This window comes from Bos javanicus, chromosome 20 (assembly GCF_032452875.1).
Source record: "Bos javanicus breed banteng chromosome 20, ARS-OSU_banteng_1.0, whole genome shotgun sequence".
NCBI lineage: Eukaryota > Metazoa > Chordata > Mammalia > Artiodactyla > Bovidae > Bos > Bos javanicus.
The window spans coordinates 4,050,550-4,063,671 of record NC_083887.1 but is presented as its reverse complement, the minus strand read 5'-3'; the positions used below and the strand labels follow the sequence as shown (position 1 = coordinate 4,063,671).

The window sequence follows — 13,122 nt, the reverse complement described above, 5'->3', positions numbered from 1 at the left end:
CAAAAGAAGCCAAATGCAAAAGGCTACATATTGTATGATTCCATTTACATGAAATGTGCAGAAAAGGCAAATTTAGAGAAAGCAGGTCAGTGGTTTCCTGGGCCTTGGGGCGGTGAAAATGGAGATTGACTGCAGATGAGGTTGGGGAAATTTTTGAGGTGATGGAAAAGTTCTAAAACTAGAGTGTGGTGATGATTGCCCAACTCTGTAATTTGAATTTGAATCATTGAATTGTACACTTATAATGGGTGAATTTTATGGTGCATAAATTTTACTTCAGTAAGTCTATTGAAAAATTTGAAGGGGGACAGTGTGGGGACAGATGCCCCCTCTCTTGGCAGGAGATGTCACGCAAGGGCAGAACATTACTTCTGATTGGGCCTCTGCTCTTTATCAGACATGACCTTGTTTCGTCCCTCCAGTAACTTTGAGGAGGAGGTTTTCTTTTTCCCTTTGTGTTGATGAAAATGGAGACCTAGTCAAGTTACTTGTAGTAACAGTGTTGGAGGCTTTGAGAATTAAACCCGAGCCTTTTAGGACTCAGCACTCACATACCACTTACTGCCTCTCTAAGAAAGTACTTGGCCACCTGATGCGAAAAGCTGACTCATTGGAAAAGACCCTGATACTGGGAACGATTGAGGGCAGGAGGAGAAGGGGACGACAGAGGATGAGACAGCTGAATGGCATCACCAACCTAATGGATGCGAGTTTGGGTAAACTCCGGGAGTTGGTGATGGACAGGGAGGCCTGGCGTGCTGCAGTCCATGGGGTGACAAAGAGCTGGACACGACTGAGCAACTAAACAACAACAACGAGAAAGTACAAACTTAAGAGGCCCAAAGAGTCAAGCACAAGTTTCATAGAAGTAGACTTTTCCCTCTCCTAAGGATGCCTTTAAAAGGGATGGGGATGAGGGGCAGGGCCAGTCTCTCAGGCACAAAGAAACCGCTTCTGCCTCCCAGATCTCAGAGGAAGATTCAGATCTTCTTCTCTTTGTCCTTTTTCAAATGTCTAGAGCCTGAAATTCCTTTGTCCAGGCCCTGCTGGCAGAAACTTCGTACTCTGGAGTCATCTTAGCCAACTGGCAAGTTCTACCTGGTACCTTCCCAGAAAGTGTTATCTCTCAGCCCATATGCATTCTCCTGCTTCTTCCCCAGCCCACCCAATTTCTCTCCAGAGTCACACCTTCTTCTCACACCCGGGGTTCCCTGAACCCCTGGACATTTTATTTGAAAGAGGAAGTATAAAATGCAGGAGAAGTAAGGGACAGCGGCAGCTGCCTGCATCTGCTCTGCTTGGAGCAGTCCAGAGATCATGAATTGACCTGGATTAACCATAGGAGAGAAACTGCTTATGTTATATGAGTCATGTAGAAGTTACCACCCCAGCTATTAATGCAGCATAAGAAGCAGAGCAGATATTTGGGGGGTTTGGTTGGCCAGATTCCCTGAACTTGGCTTAGGGACACTGCCCTCCTGGAAGGAGATGAAACCTTATGCCTTTTATCTCAAGGCCTGTGGAGTCTTTTAGAGACTGCATAGACCTTTATGTAACATTTGGGCTCTGTTATTGACATCGTTGTGAGCTGACTTAAGCCAATTTGATCTATCTCTGTCTTAGCATTATTTTGGTAGAAATTGGGCAGTTTCCAATAGATGAAGATAGAAGAGGGCTGTAGATGTCCCTAAAACTACCTACCAGCTAGGAAGTAACTTGCTGCTCCCTTAGACCTATTATAAAGTTTCGGTGATTAACACAATATGCTGTCAGCACAAGGATAGACTAACCATTGCAACAGAACAGAGAACCCAAAACAGATCCATGTGTATTTGGACACTTTGATACTAACAAAAGCAGCTTTGTAGATCTTTGAGGAAAGGCAGGATTCCTCAGTAAATGGATGTCCGTATTGGGAAAAAACAAACAGGATAACTCCTGCCTAGGCGATGGCACCCCACTCCAGTACTCTTGCCTGGAAAATCCCATGGACGGAGGAGCCTGGTGGGCTGCAGTCCATGGGGTCGCTAGGAGTCGGACACAACTGAGCGACTTCACTGTCAGTTTTCACTTTCATGCGTTGGAGAAGGAAATGGCAACCCAGTGTTCTTGCCTGGAGAATCCCAGGGACGGGGGAGCCTGGTGGGCTGCCGTCTATGGGGTCTCACAGAGTCGGACACGACTGAAGCGACTTAGCAGCAGCAGCAGCACACTACACATATAATCATTTCCAAGTACATTAAAGACTTAAATGTACGAGGCAATTATAAAAGATTTTAGAAAATAAAAATAGGAAAATTCCTCATAATCTCAAGGTATTGAGGGACTTCTAAAGACACAAAAAGTTCCAAGCATAAAAAGATTGATTTATCGGACTACATGAAGTTTAAGAACTTCTGTTCATCAAAAGACACAATGAAAACAAGACTCAGCCAAATCCTGCCCCACACACAAGCATTTGTTATCAAGCAGTTCCCTAAACAGCTTCTCTAGTTGTTCTGTAAACTCGGTGAAATACCAGCTGTCTTGTCTGACACCACTTTGCATGAAAGTTTTCTCAAGACAGATGCAATGATATCATAGTGGCAGGATCAGCTAATCCTAACCATGGTGTGACAGTAAAATCTTCAGGAAAAGGCCGAACACAGAGGATTCAGAATCCAAGAGCTAGGACACCATGTCGAAGGGTGTTTAATGCTGGGCTCAGCACGTTCTGTTCACGCAAGGGCCATCCCTCATTTTGCCAGTGAAGAAAATGGTTTCTGACAACTGTTATGCTAGTGGATAGAGGCTGTGGTGTTGGTCAGAGGGGGATATACCTGAAGCCCCAAAGTTGCCTTTTCTGAAGTGAGAACTTGTGATTAGAGTCTATTACTTGCTAAAGTGTTCATTCCTGATGAAGGTCCTTCAGATATTAACTCACCATTATTAGAGTATAGGTTACATTAACACACACATATGCATTCCTTTGAGTTTGTGAGTGTATGTGCTCATGCCATGGTACTTGATTTTTTTATTTTATTCAAGTATAATTGATTTACAGTGTTTTGTTTATATCTGCCGTACAGCAAAATGACTCAGTTATGCACATATGTATTCTTTTTCATAGTTTTCCATTATGGTTTATTGCACGATATTGAATATAGTTCCCCGTGCTATCCAGTAGGACCTTGTTATTTAACCATCCTATATATAATAGTTTCTATCTGCTAATCCCAAACTCCCAATCTATCCCTCCCCCACTGCCTCTACTGTGCTGTAGGCAGTGTGGGGACTTCCCTGGTGGCCCAGATGGTAAAGAATCTGCCTCCAATGCGGGAGACCCAGGTTCCATTGCTGGGTTGGGAAGATCCTCTGGAGAAGGGAATGGCTACCCACTGCAGTATTCTTGCCTGGAGAATTCTATGGACAGAGGAGCCTGGCGGGCTACAAGCCAGGGGGTCACAAAGAGCTGAATGTGACTGAGCAACTAACAAGAACAACATAGGCAGTGTAACAACAGTGTTTATCAGACTCTAGTCCCTGAGACCTCACCTGAAGGTTCTTACCATATTCAACCACCTGTATTACTATTAATATTTTTCTTTAATTATTCACTTTTTAAACTTTTTTAAGAATATATATTTTAGAGGAAATTTTATAGCACAATCATAATATAAAACTGATTTCACTTACCCCAAAAGTAAAAATTAAATCAGTGATGCAACAGCAACAAGAAATATTTTTAAATGTAGCCAGCTGCTGTTACCTACTATTGGAGGAAGGTCTGCAAAGCCTGGTCCTGCTCGTGGGAAGCAAGTTGGGAAGTACTTTCTTCTAGGAATTTTATAGTTTCAGTCTTACATTTAAGTCTTTAGTCCATTTTGAGTTGCTTTTTTGCATGGTATAAGATAAGGGCGCAATTTCATTTTTTTTGCATATGGGTATCAGTTTTCCCAGCGCCATTTGTTTAAGAGATTGTCCTGTCCCTGTATGTATTCTTGGTGCCTTTGTTGAGGATCAGTTAACCACATGCATGGCTTTATTTCAGGACTTGGCAATGATCTCGTGGATATGGCACCAAAAGTGCAGGGAACAGAAACGAAAATAAAGAAGTGGGAATAAATCAAACTAAAATACTTCTGCACAACAAAGTATACAATCTATAGAGTAAAAAGGCAGGCTATCAGATGGGAAATCACATATTTGCAAATCAAATATCTGATAAGGGGTTAATCCCCTAAATATGTAAAGAACTCATACATCTCAATAAACAAAAAGAGCTAATATCCCAATTTTTAAATAGGCTAATGGCTTGAATTTCTCCAGAGAAGATACACAAGTGACCGATAGGTATATGAAAAGTTGCTCAGCGTCACTAATGATCAGGAAAATGCAAATCAAAACCACAATATAATATCACCTCACGTCTGTCAGGATGGCTGGTATCAAAAACAACGGCAACAAGACAACATGCTGGTGAGGATACAGGGAAATTGGAACCTCGCACACTGTGCTGGTGTGCAAAGTGCAGCCGCTATGGAAAACAGTTAAAATTAAAAATAGAGCTGTCATGTAGTCAAGCAATGCTATTTCTGGGTATTTGTCAAAGGAATTGAAATTGGGATCTGAAAGCGATGTTAACACACCCATGTTCATTGCAGCACTGTTGACCATAGCCAAGATGTACAAGCAACCTAAATGTGGCCTGTACATACAGTGGAATACTATTCAGCCCATACAAAGAAGAAATCCAGCCATACACAGCAACAGGGTAAACCTTAAGCCCGTTACCCTAAGTGCAGTAAGCCAGTCACAGAAAGATCAAATATTGTATGGTCCCACTCACTTGAGACATCGAAAATAGTCAGATTTGTAGCATCAGAGAGTGAAATGGTTGGGACGTCCCTGGCCATCCAGTGGCTAAGACTCCAGCGCTTCCAAAGCAGGGAGCACAGTTTCCATCCCTGGTCAGGGAGCTAAGATCCTGAATGCTGCAGGTGTGACCTAAAAAGAGAAGAGGTGAAACAGTGGTTTCCAGGGGCTGGTGGGGAGGGAAAAGTGAGGAGTTAGTAATCAATAGGCACAAGGTTTCAGTCAAGCAAGACGAATCAGCTCTAGAAATCTGCTGTACAGCAGCCAATAGTACTGTGCTGTGCGCTTAAAATTTTGTTGAAGACACAAACTCTGTCTCTCTAGCTGAGGCGTTGTTACTGAACTGAATCACCTTGCTGACTCTAAAGTCACCCCGGAAGCAAGCAGCACACTGTCGTTCTTGGTACAGTCCAGAGGGCCAGAGGGTTAACCACATGTTTATCAAGCAGCTAGTGTGTGATAAACACTTGCTCACTTGTTCTGTAGCAGGTAGGGTGTTACTTATTTCCGTTTTACAGACTGAAGCTCAGAGGTGCCAGAATGTGGCCAGCGCAGACCCAGGACCTGTCTGACGTTACACAGACAAGCAGGACTTGCTCTCCTCACCTCTCCTTGTGCCCTATGTCATGTAGCCACATCTATCAATTCCACGGGGAACAGAACCAGAGTTTTCCTGGAACTGTGGTTCTCTGTCATTACTGACCAAACACGAAATGATTCTGGGGTATTTCAGAAGCAGAACTGTTGCTGTGCCCTGGGTCATGATTTTGGAAGTATCAAAGCATTTGGAGCCGCCCTTTATGAGTAACTTGGATTTATTTTATGCTTCAGGGGTTTGGTTGGGCTTTTACCTCCTTAGGAATTGCTCAGAAACAGAGAACGTGGTCTTGTCTTCTGTGGGCCTCGTTGACCCTTCTTCACTGGTCCTTTGGGGTCTCTGCCCATTTTAGCAGACAGACCCCCTCCAGGCAGAGACTGTGGCCACCTCCAGGCCTCATCCTCATTTATCCAGCAGACACTTTGGACCAGATATCAAGGCCCTCTTGGCACTGTCGAGGCACCTAGGGAAGGTACAGGAGGAAACCCTCTGTTGATTTGAGGTAGAGGAGCTGGAGTCAGCTCCTTTGGCCCCCACGTGGCCTAGTTAACCTCCCCAGAACCTCCATTTCCCCATCTCTAGAGTGGGCCAGCCCTCTGAGGATGATATGACATGATGCAGACAGATGTATTTTAGGAGCCGTCAAGTGCTGAGCCCACAGAAAGGGAATGTGGTGTTTGCAGTCTGGGGGGAGCCGCAAGATTTCTGCCCACGAGGCAGCCAGGACACACCACAGTCCAGCATAGTATGATCAGCTCCTTCATTATGTGGTTCCAATTGCAAGAACTGCAGGATTTCAGAGGAAAGAGCGACCCACAGGGAGCCCCAGGACAGCATGAGAATAAATACTGTTCCAAACCAGAAAGAGGGTCAGAAATGGGAGGTGGGGGGGTGGTATCCGTTTTCTCCCTCTTGAGCTCTCCGCCTCTGGCCTGGATAAGACTGGTTCTGGGAAGTTGCTGCAGGGCAGAAGATACTTATGCAAGGCTAATAAAAAATATCAGTGAGTCACAGATACCAGGCCCTTCAAGCCAACATCCTTTATCCTTCTATCCTTATCCATTGTAGAAAGTTGACAGTGACCAGGAAGGCACACTACTAAAACATGTCCACCCACTTCTCCACTTTAGGTTTGGGCCAGGTCATACATCAGGAGAAGGCAATGGCAACCCACTCCAGTACTCTTGCCTGGAAAATCCCATGGATGGAGGAGCCTGGTAGGCTGCAGTCCATGGGGTCGCGAAGAGTCGGACACAACTGAGCGACTTCACTTTAACTTCTCAGTTTCATGCATTGGAGAAGGAAATGGCAACCCACTCCAGTGTTCTTGCCTGGAGAATCCCAGGGACGGAAGAGCCTGGTGGGCTGCCGTCTATGGGGTCACACAGAGTCGGACACGACTGAAGCTACTTAGCAGCAGCAGCATATATCAGGAGAAGGGAGGTGACTTAAAGTCAGAGCCTGACTCAAAGGTCCTGTTGGATCAGCAACCCACTTGAATCTCAAGGGGTGAATAAACAAATGTGTCATATACATACAATGGAATACCGGTTAGCCTTGAAAAGGAAGGAGATTCTGGCACACTGCATACAATATGGGTGAACCTTGAGGTCCTGATGCTAAGTGAACCAGCCAGTCAAAAGAAGACTAGTACTGTGTGATTGCCCTCATATCAACGAGGTGCCTGCAACAGTCAGATGCGTACACACAGAAAGTGAAATGCTGTGCCCGGTCAGGAGGGGAGTGGAGAGCTGTTATTTGCTGGGTGCGGGGTTGCAGTCTCCCAGGATGAGAAGAGACCTGTGGATGGTGGTGATGGTCCCACCACAGCGTGACTGTACTCAATGCCACTGAATGGACACGTAAAAATGATCAAGATGGTGATGATGTTATGTATATTTTACCACAACTAAAACTTCTTTAAAACCAGAAGGATAAATCATGGATGGGCAAAATACCCCCTGAAAATGCTGTAGAAGGTGCCACAATCGAGACCCCACAGCCATTTCTCCATAGTCCATCATCGTCCGTGGTAGGGTTAGAAAATCACTTCGCATGGGGATGGCTTTTAGAGCCTTGTTTCACAGAAATTACAAGACAAATCTTTTTCACTCCAGACTCAACATCAACATGGTAAGAAGGCACAGGAGAAGCACCAGGGAATGAGGCCTTCTGCGGGGAGAGCAGGGTCCTGCCTCACTCCATAGCACAGCTGTGCTGTTTAAATTCCAGTATCTGCACTGGCCCTCTCCCTGCTCGGAAGTTTATAATAAAGTGTGTACATGAAACAGCTCTACTGCACTCAGATTTGCATCCTCAGAACCTGTGCCAGAGGGGGTTTAAGTGAATATTTGCTAAATTGTTTATTCATTTTGGAGCCATGGTCTTTGTTTCAGATCTTTTCATGATGGGATGTACCCTGTAATTCTGTCCTGTTTGACCCAGAAATCAGTCAGTGCTGGGCATAAGTAAATGTCTGTTGAATCACTGAATAGCTGTTGGTAGATAAATCAGCATAAGAAATGCCTGGGTCCACTTTGTTTCCTCCCCCCACCCCCGCTGCCTCCTTATCTAGCTGGTTGGGACAGTTGAAGCTCCTTAAAATGATGAGCCACAGGGGCAGATGAACATGGACATGAGCAGTAGGACGTCCCGGGTATCTCAACCTCTCTGACCTCTACCTAAATCATAAAATAGTCACTTCGCTTGACCCCTCAGATCCGTGAGTTAGGACATGTGGGCAGGTCACGTTGGAGACAACCTAACTGTCACCAGTCAGCAGGCAGCTAGTTGAATAAAGCCTGAGATTTCTATCCAGCAGACACTGAGTGTCCCGTAGAGATGGTGATATAGAGGAATAATGACAGGGCATGAAATTCACAATTTTTAAAAGCATTTTTATTGAAGTTTAGTTGATTTACAATGTCGTGCTAGTTTCTGGTGTACAGCAAAGTGGTTTAGCTATATGTATGTGTGTATATATTCTTTTTCATATCCTGTTCCATTATGGTTTATTGCAAGATGTTGAACTAGTCCCTGTGCTCTATAGTAGGACCTTGTTCACAATTTATTGTTTTGTCTAAATATGTACATATTATTTGTCAAAGTATGCCTGTAATATATGTGTGTATATATTCTGTGTGTGTGTGTTCCCTAAGCCAGCCATGGAGCATCACCGGGAAACTTGCTAGAATTGCACATTCTCAGGCCCCACTCCAGACCTACTGAATCTGAAACTCTGGGGGGTGGGTGATCGCGATGGAGTCTTGACTTTCTGCATCCTGACCCCTCTTCCCTTCCGCTGAGCTCGCCTGCCTGTCTCTTCCCCAGGCCCTGATCCAGCTGCCCCCGTATATCTCCCAGTGTGATGAGGTGCTACAGTTCTTTGAAACAAGACCGGAGGACCTGAATCCCCCCAAAGAGTAAGTTGGTTTGTGGATCTCCCTCAGGCGCGTTCTCAAAGCCCTCCTTCCTGCCGGACCAGCCAGCCCAGGATCAATTACAGGAAAGCTAAGTAAAAACGGAACTAGATTCTCTCATTGGAGCCCCTTCCAGGCCTTACCTCTTACGGCCTCCTCAGTGACCACAGGCGGCGTAGGCGAGTTTTACAGGTGAAGGAAGCCGGCCGCATGCACCTCTGAAATCCCTAACGCCCTACGCTCCCCATGGCACGTGAACGGGAGACGGTGAGCCCCCGAGGTGGGACCGTGTGCCCTGTCCTCGAGGGCGGATGTGCACACGACCACCGGGGGTGTGAGTGAGGGAGACCCCGTGGAGGCCCCGTTGCTAGCGAGTGGCGGGACCAGGGTGTGGTCGCGTTCTTCTGCAGCAGACAGCCTGCGCGCCCCCCGCCGCCGCCCCGCAACGTGCAGTGCGCATCGCATAGAACCCAACACGCCCTGCCTGCCGGCCTTCTCGTGCCAGCAGTGGCTGGCACCCGCAGGAAACGCTGACTTACGCATGGTGCTTTTTAAAAAAAGCCCTTTTGGGGGAAGAGGCCTCCTGCCTGTTTGCAGAAAGGGATCTGTCTAATGGAGAAGTCACAGTAGAGGGAGTGGAGGACACAGATCACAGGTGCTGGGCTCTCCTGGGTCCTAGGAGCAAGAGCTGGCAGGCTTGGGGGTCCACTGGGACCCTGGCAGGAAGAGCTGAGAAGTGCCAGCCAGGCACAGTTTTGGGAGGAGTGCGAATGTTCCTCTTAGCTCTGAGCATAACTCACTGCCCAGAGCAGCAGCGGTGACCCAGGCTCTCGTGGGTTCAGTATTAGGTGGGGCTCGAAAGACCCACATTGCCTTCTGGAAGTGAATCTGGTGAAGACACAAAGCTTAGTTTTTTAATAGTCCTGTACGGTGAAAGCAGCAAAGAGTTCTAACAAGTAGAATCAAGCCATGTATACACACTCACAGAGCGACACGCAGAATCAGGTTTGGAGGTCACCCAAGTGAGCTGCTCGCTCAGGACTAATGGCTTAGTTATCCATGGCTGATAAACTTAACTTTCCGGAATAAATATCGTTTCCTGTGACAAGCCCAGCATAAGCGAATATACCTTCTCAGAGACAGCCTACAGAAGTGTGGGGGCGATTTCATAAGGGACCCCAGTAAATCTTTTGAACCAGAACATCACAAGGGAATGCCTTGCCAACCTGTGGATTTTTTTGGAAAGATGCAGAATAAGTATAAATCTGTTCTTGGGCCTGCAGCCCATCCTGGCTGATATTTCCGTTCCTGGTGTCTTCATCATTTGTGCCTGGTCAACATTCCCCAGCTTTTATGGACAGAACAAGACATGGTGAAATATTCTCAAGGGATCTTTGTTTGCAGTGCTCCAGGCAGTCGAGTTAAACTGTCAAGTTCAGGCTTGTAGCCCGTGGCTTTGAGTCTCATTTCTGGGCGGGGGGCGGGGTGGGGTGGGGTGGGGATGTGAATCAAAGGATATGGAGCATAGCGTGTTCGGTTCCTACTTCATTGTCTCACAGAACTGCCAGGGAGGAGTTGTCATTCCATTTTACAGGTGAGGAAGTTGAGGTTCACAGTAATGAGAGACACTTGCCTGAGGTCACACAGTTTGGGAGAGGTGAGGTGACTCTTCCCCAGGTCTCCCTGAGTCTGAACGTAAGCTCTGTGTGTTCCTTCCACCAAAGGGACAACCAGACTAAAGAGAAAGAGTCTGGATTTGCAATCAGGTACATCCAGGTTCAAATCTCGCCTCTACCACACATGGGCTGTGTAGCCTTTGGCCTTGATTTCCATCCCTGTGAAATGGAAATAGCAATGTATCTTATGGTTATAGTGACGATGGAGTGGCTACCACAAGTAGAAATTCCAGGAACCTGCCAAGAGCTCAAAAAGTGGTGGCCCATGGTATTTTTTCCTCTCTGGGTGCCCAGCCATAGCTGTTTATATCCCAGAGTTGTCCAGGATGCCCCTCGGTAGGCCCTCACCAGGAGGATTGCTGGGCCACTGTTAAGCCGAGTGGCTCTGGGCAGGCTGCTGCTCACGCCTGCTCCCATCTCCTGTCTCATGGGGTGGATCTGATTGCACCTCCCTTGCAGCTTTGCTCAAGAGTCCAATGACAAGATGCAGAGAGAAGTGCTTGGCCAGCACTCTACAAACCAGACTCGGCACCCACGGGAGGAAGGGCAAAACGCCAGCCCCTGAGGGGCAGATCTGACCTGGGTGTGGCTTCCCTGGGCCACTGGATTCCATAACATCCAGATTTTCTTCTGCCTCATCTCAGCATCCCAGGGATTTTAACTTTGAGGAGGATCACAGAACATTTAGAGAACCCAATAAATGCTTTCTTCCTTCTCAAAAAAAAAAAAAAAAAATGCCCCAGTTTCTGGAGGTCCTCAGTTCTGTCAGATCCCATTCAGGGACCTGAAGTTAAGAACCGCCACCCAGGCGCCCTTTGTGAGTGTTAACACTCGCATGTCCTCAGCCTCCTGCTTGGCGAGAATGGTGTGTGCATCCTCAGCCTCTGAGCAGGCCTCACCCCAGCTCATCTGCAGAGATGGGCGAGGGCCAGGCCTGGGGCAGCCTGCTGTGCTGGAGAAGAGTCTGGCCACTTCTGTGCAGGAAGGAAGGACGCTGCGGCACGCGGGGTGGAAGCCAGCCCCCTAGAGGGCCCGGGGTGTCAAGAGAGACTGGTGCCATGGCGTGACCTTCCCCACTTACTGGCTGGCTCGGGCTGGCAGAAGGAGCACAGGACTGGGAGGTCTAAAGCCAGTGGTGTTCCCGGTTAGGAGTGCCAGCATTGTTCATCCATCAGGAAATAGGCATCGAGGTCCTGCCCCCTGCCAGGCCCAAGGGCTGGGCACGGGGACACGGAGATGACGTGGCAGATGCAGTCTGTGCCCACAGGGCACTTCTGGTCTGCTGGCCAGGCAGCCAGCTGTTCCCCCCGGGCAGAACGACCCCCTCTCCTCCCCTCCCACCCCACTGACTTCATCTGTGAAATGAGACCGCGTCCCCTGCCCCACCCACATTATGGGGTTACCGGGAGACTGAACAGAAATAACAATGGGGAGATTAGGACATGATCAGTGCTGGTTTTCTGGAGTTTGGGGGCTGAAATCATGATGGTGCCCCCTCGGTATTATTAGAAAATTCTAAACATAGATTTTCTCCAGTTTCCTGGAGTTAGTTATACTTTTCAGGTGAATCCGTTTCCTCTTAGGTGGGAATAATAGTACTGTCATTATTGACAAAGGAATTGGTTCCAGGGCCCCCCACAGATACCAAAATCCACGGATGCTCAAGTCCCTTATGTAAAATGGTGCAGTGTTTGCATGAAACCCACACACATCCTCTCATACACATTAAATCATCTCCAAATTACTTATGATACCTGATGCAATATAAATGCTCTGGAAATAGTTACCAGGCACACAGCAAATATAAGTTTTGCTTTTTGGAACTTTCTGGAAATTTTTTTCCAAACATTTTCAATCCAAGGTTGGTTGAATCCACGGATGTGGGACCCACAGTCATTGTGAGGTTTGGCTGTATGTGTGAAGGGCTTAGCACAGTGCCTGACACATAGTAGGTACTCAGTTTTCACATCTCCTTGGCTGTCAGGGCCAAGATGCTTGGATTCTGCAGTCTTTTATGAGATGCTAAGAAAGAAGCTAGTTGGTCTGTTTGGTTGTAGTACGTCCCTGGAAGGAGTGGGTACCGTGTGTAGATGCTTGTTCTCCTATGGGAGGACCAGAGTCTTTCCTCGCAGGCCTTCCAGATGGCTCTCCCATCCCCCACATCTCCGGGCGAAACCCAGCAGAGACAGGGTCAACCCATTCAAGTGAGTTAATTTCCTAAATGTTTCCCACAAGTGCCACCCACACTGAAAGCCTGGAAAACAATCCCAGTTCTTGCCTTGGGGAGCCTTACAGGCTGGTGGGCACTTTTTGAGCTAGAAAAGAGGCAAGCTGGTTGGCATTAAAGTTCAAGAGTAAGAAGCTCTTAAAAAAAAAAAAAAAGAAGCTCTTGACTCATGGTTGGAAGGGGAAAATCTCTTTGCTCGGTTTTTCTGTTGGTTTTACTGTTGTATATAGTAAGGAATATTTTATTATTTATATAGTAAGGAATTAGCTTTGCTGTATTTGTTGTAAATATGTGCACCTTTTATCGTGCATTTATGTTTTGTTTCTGGATTTTATGATATGCATAAGT

At 46.9% G+C, this 13,122-nt stretch overlaps 1 protein-coding gene across 1 annotated transcript in view; it reads left to right on the top strand.

Moving 5' to 3' along the window:
- The window catches only part of SH3PXD2B (SH3 and PX domains 2B), a 122,756-nt gene that overhangs the window by 61,015 nt on the left and 48,619 nt on the right, over positions 1-13,122 (top strand). The window contains exon 5 of the mRNA XM_061393217.1: positions 8,783-8,874. Within this exon, the coding sequence (XP_061249201.1) occupies positions 8,783-8,874 (92 nt within the window). The remainder of the gene's footprint in view (positions 1-8,782; positions 8,875-13,122) is intronic.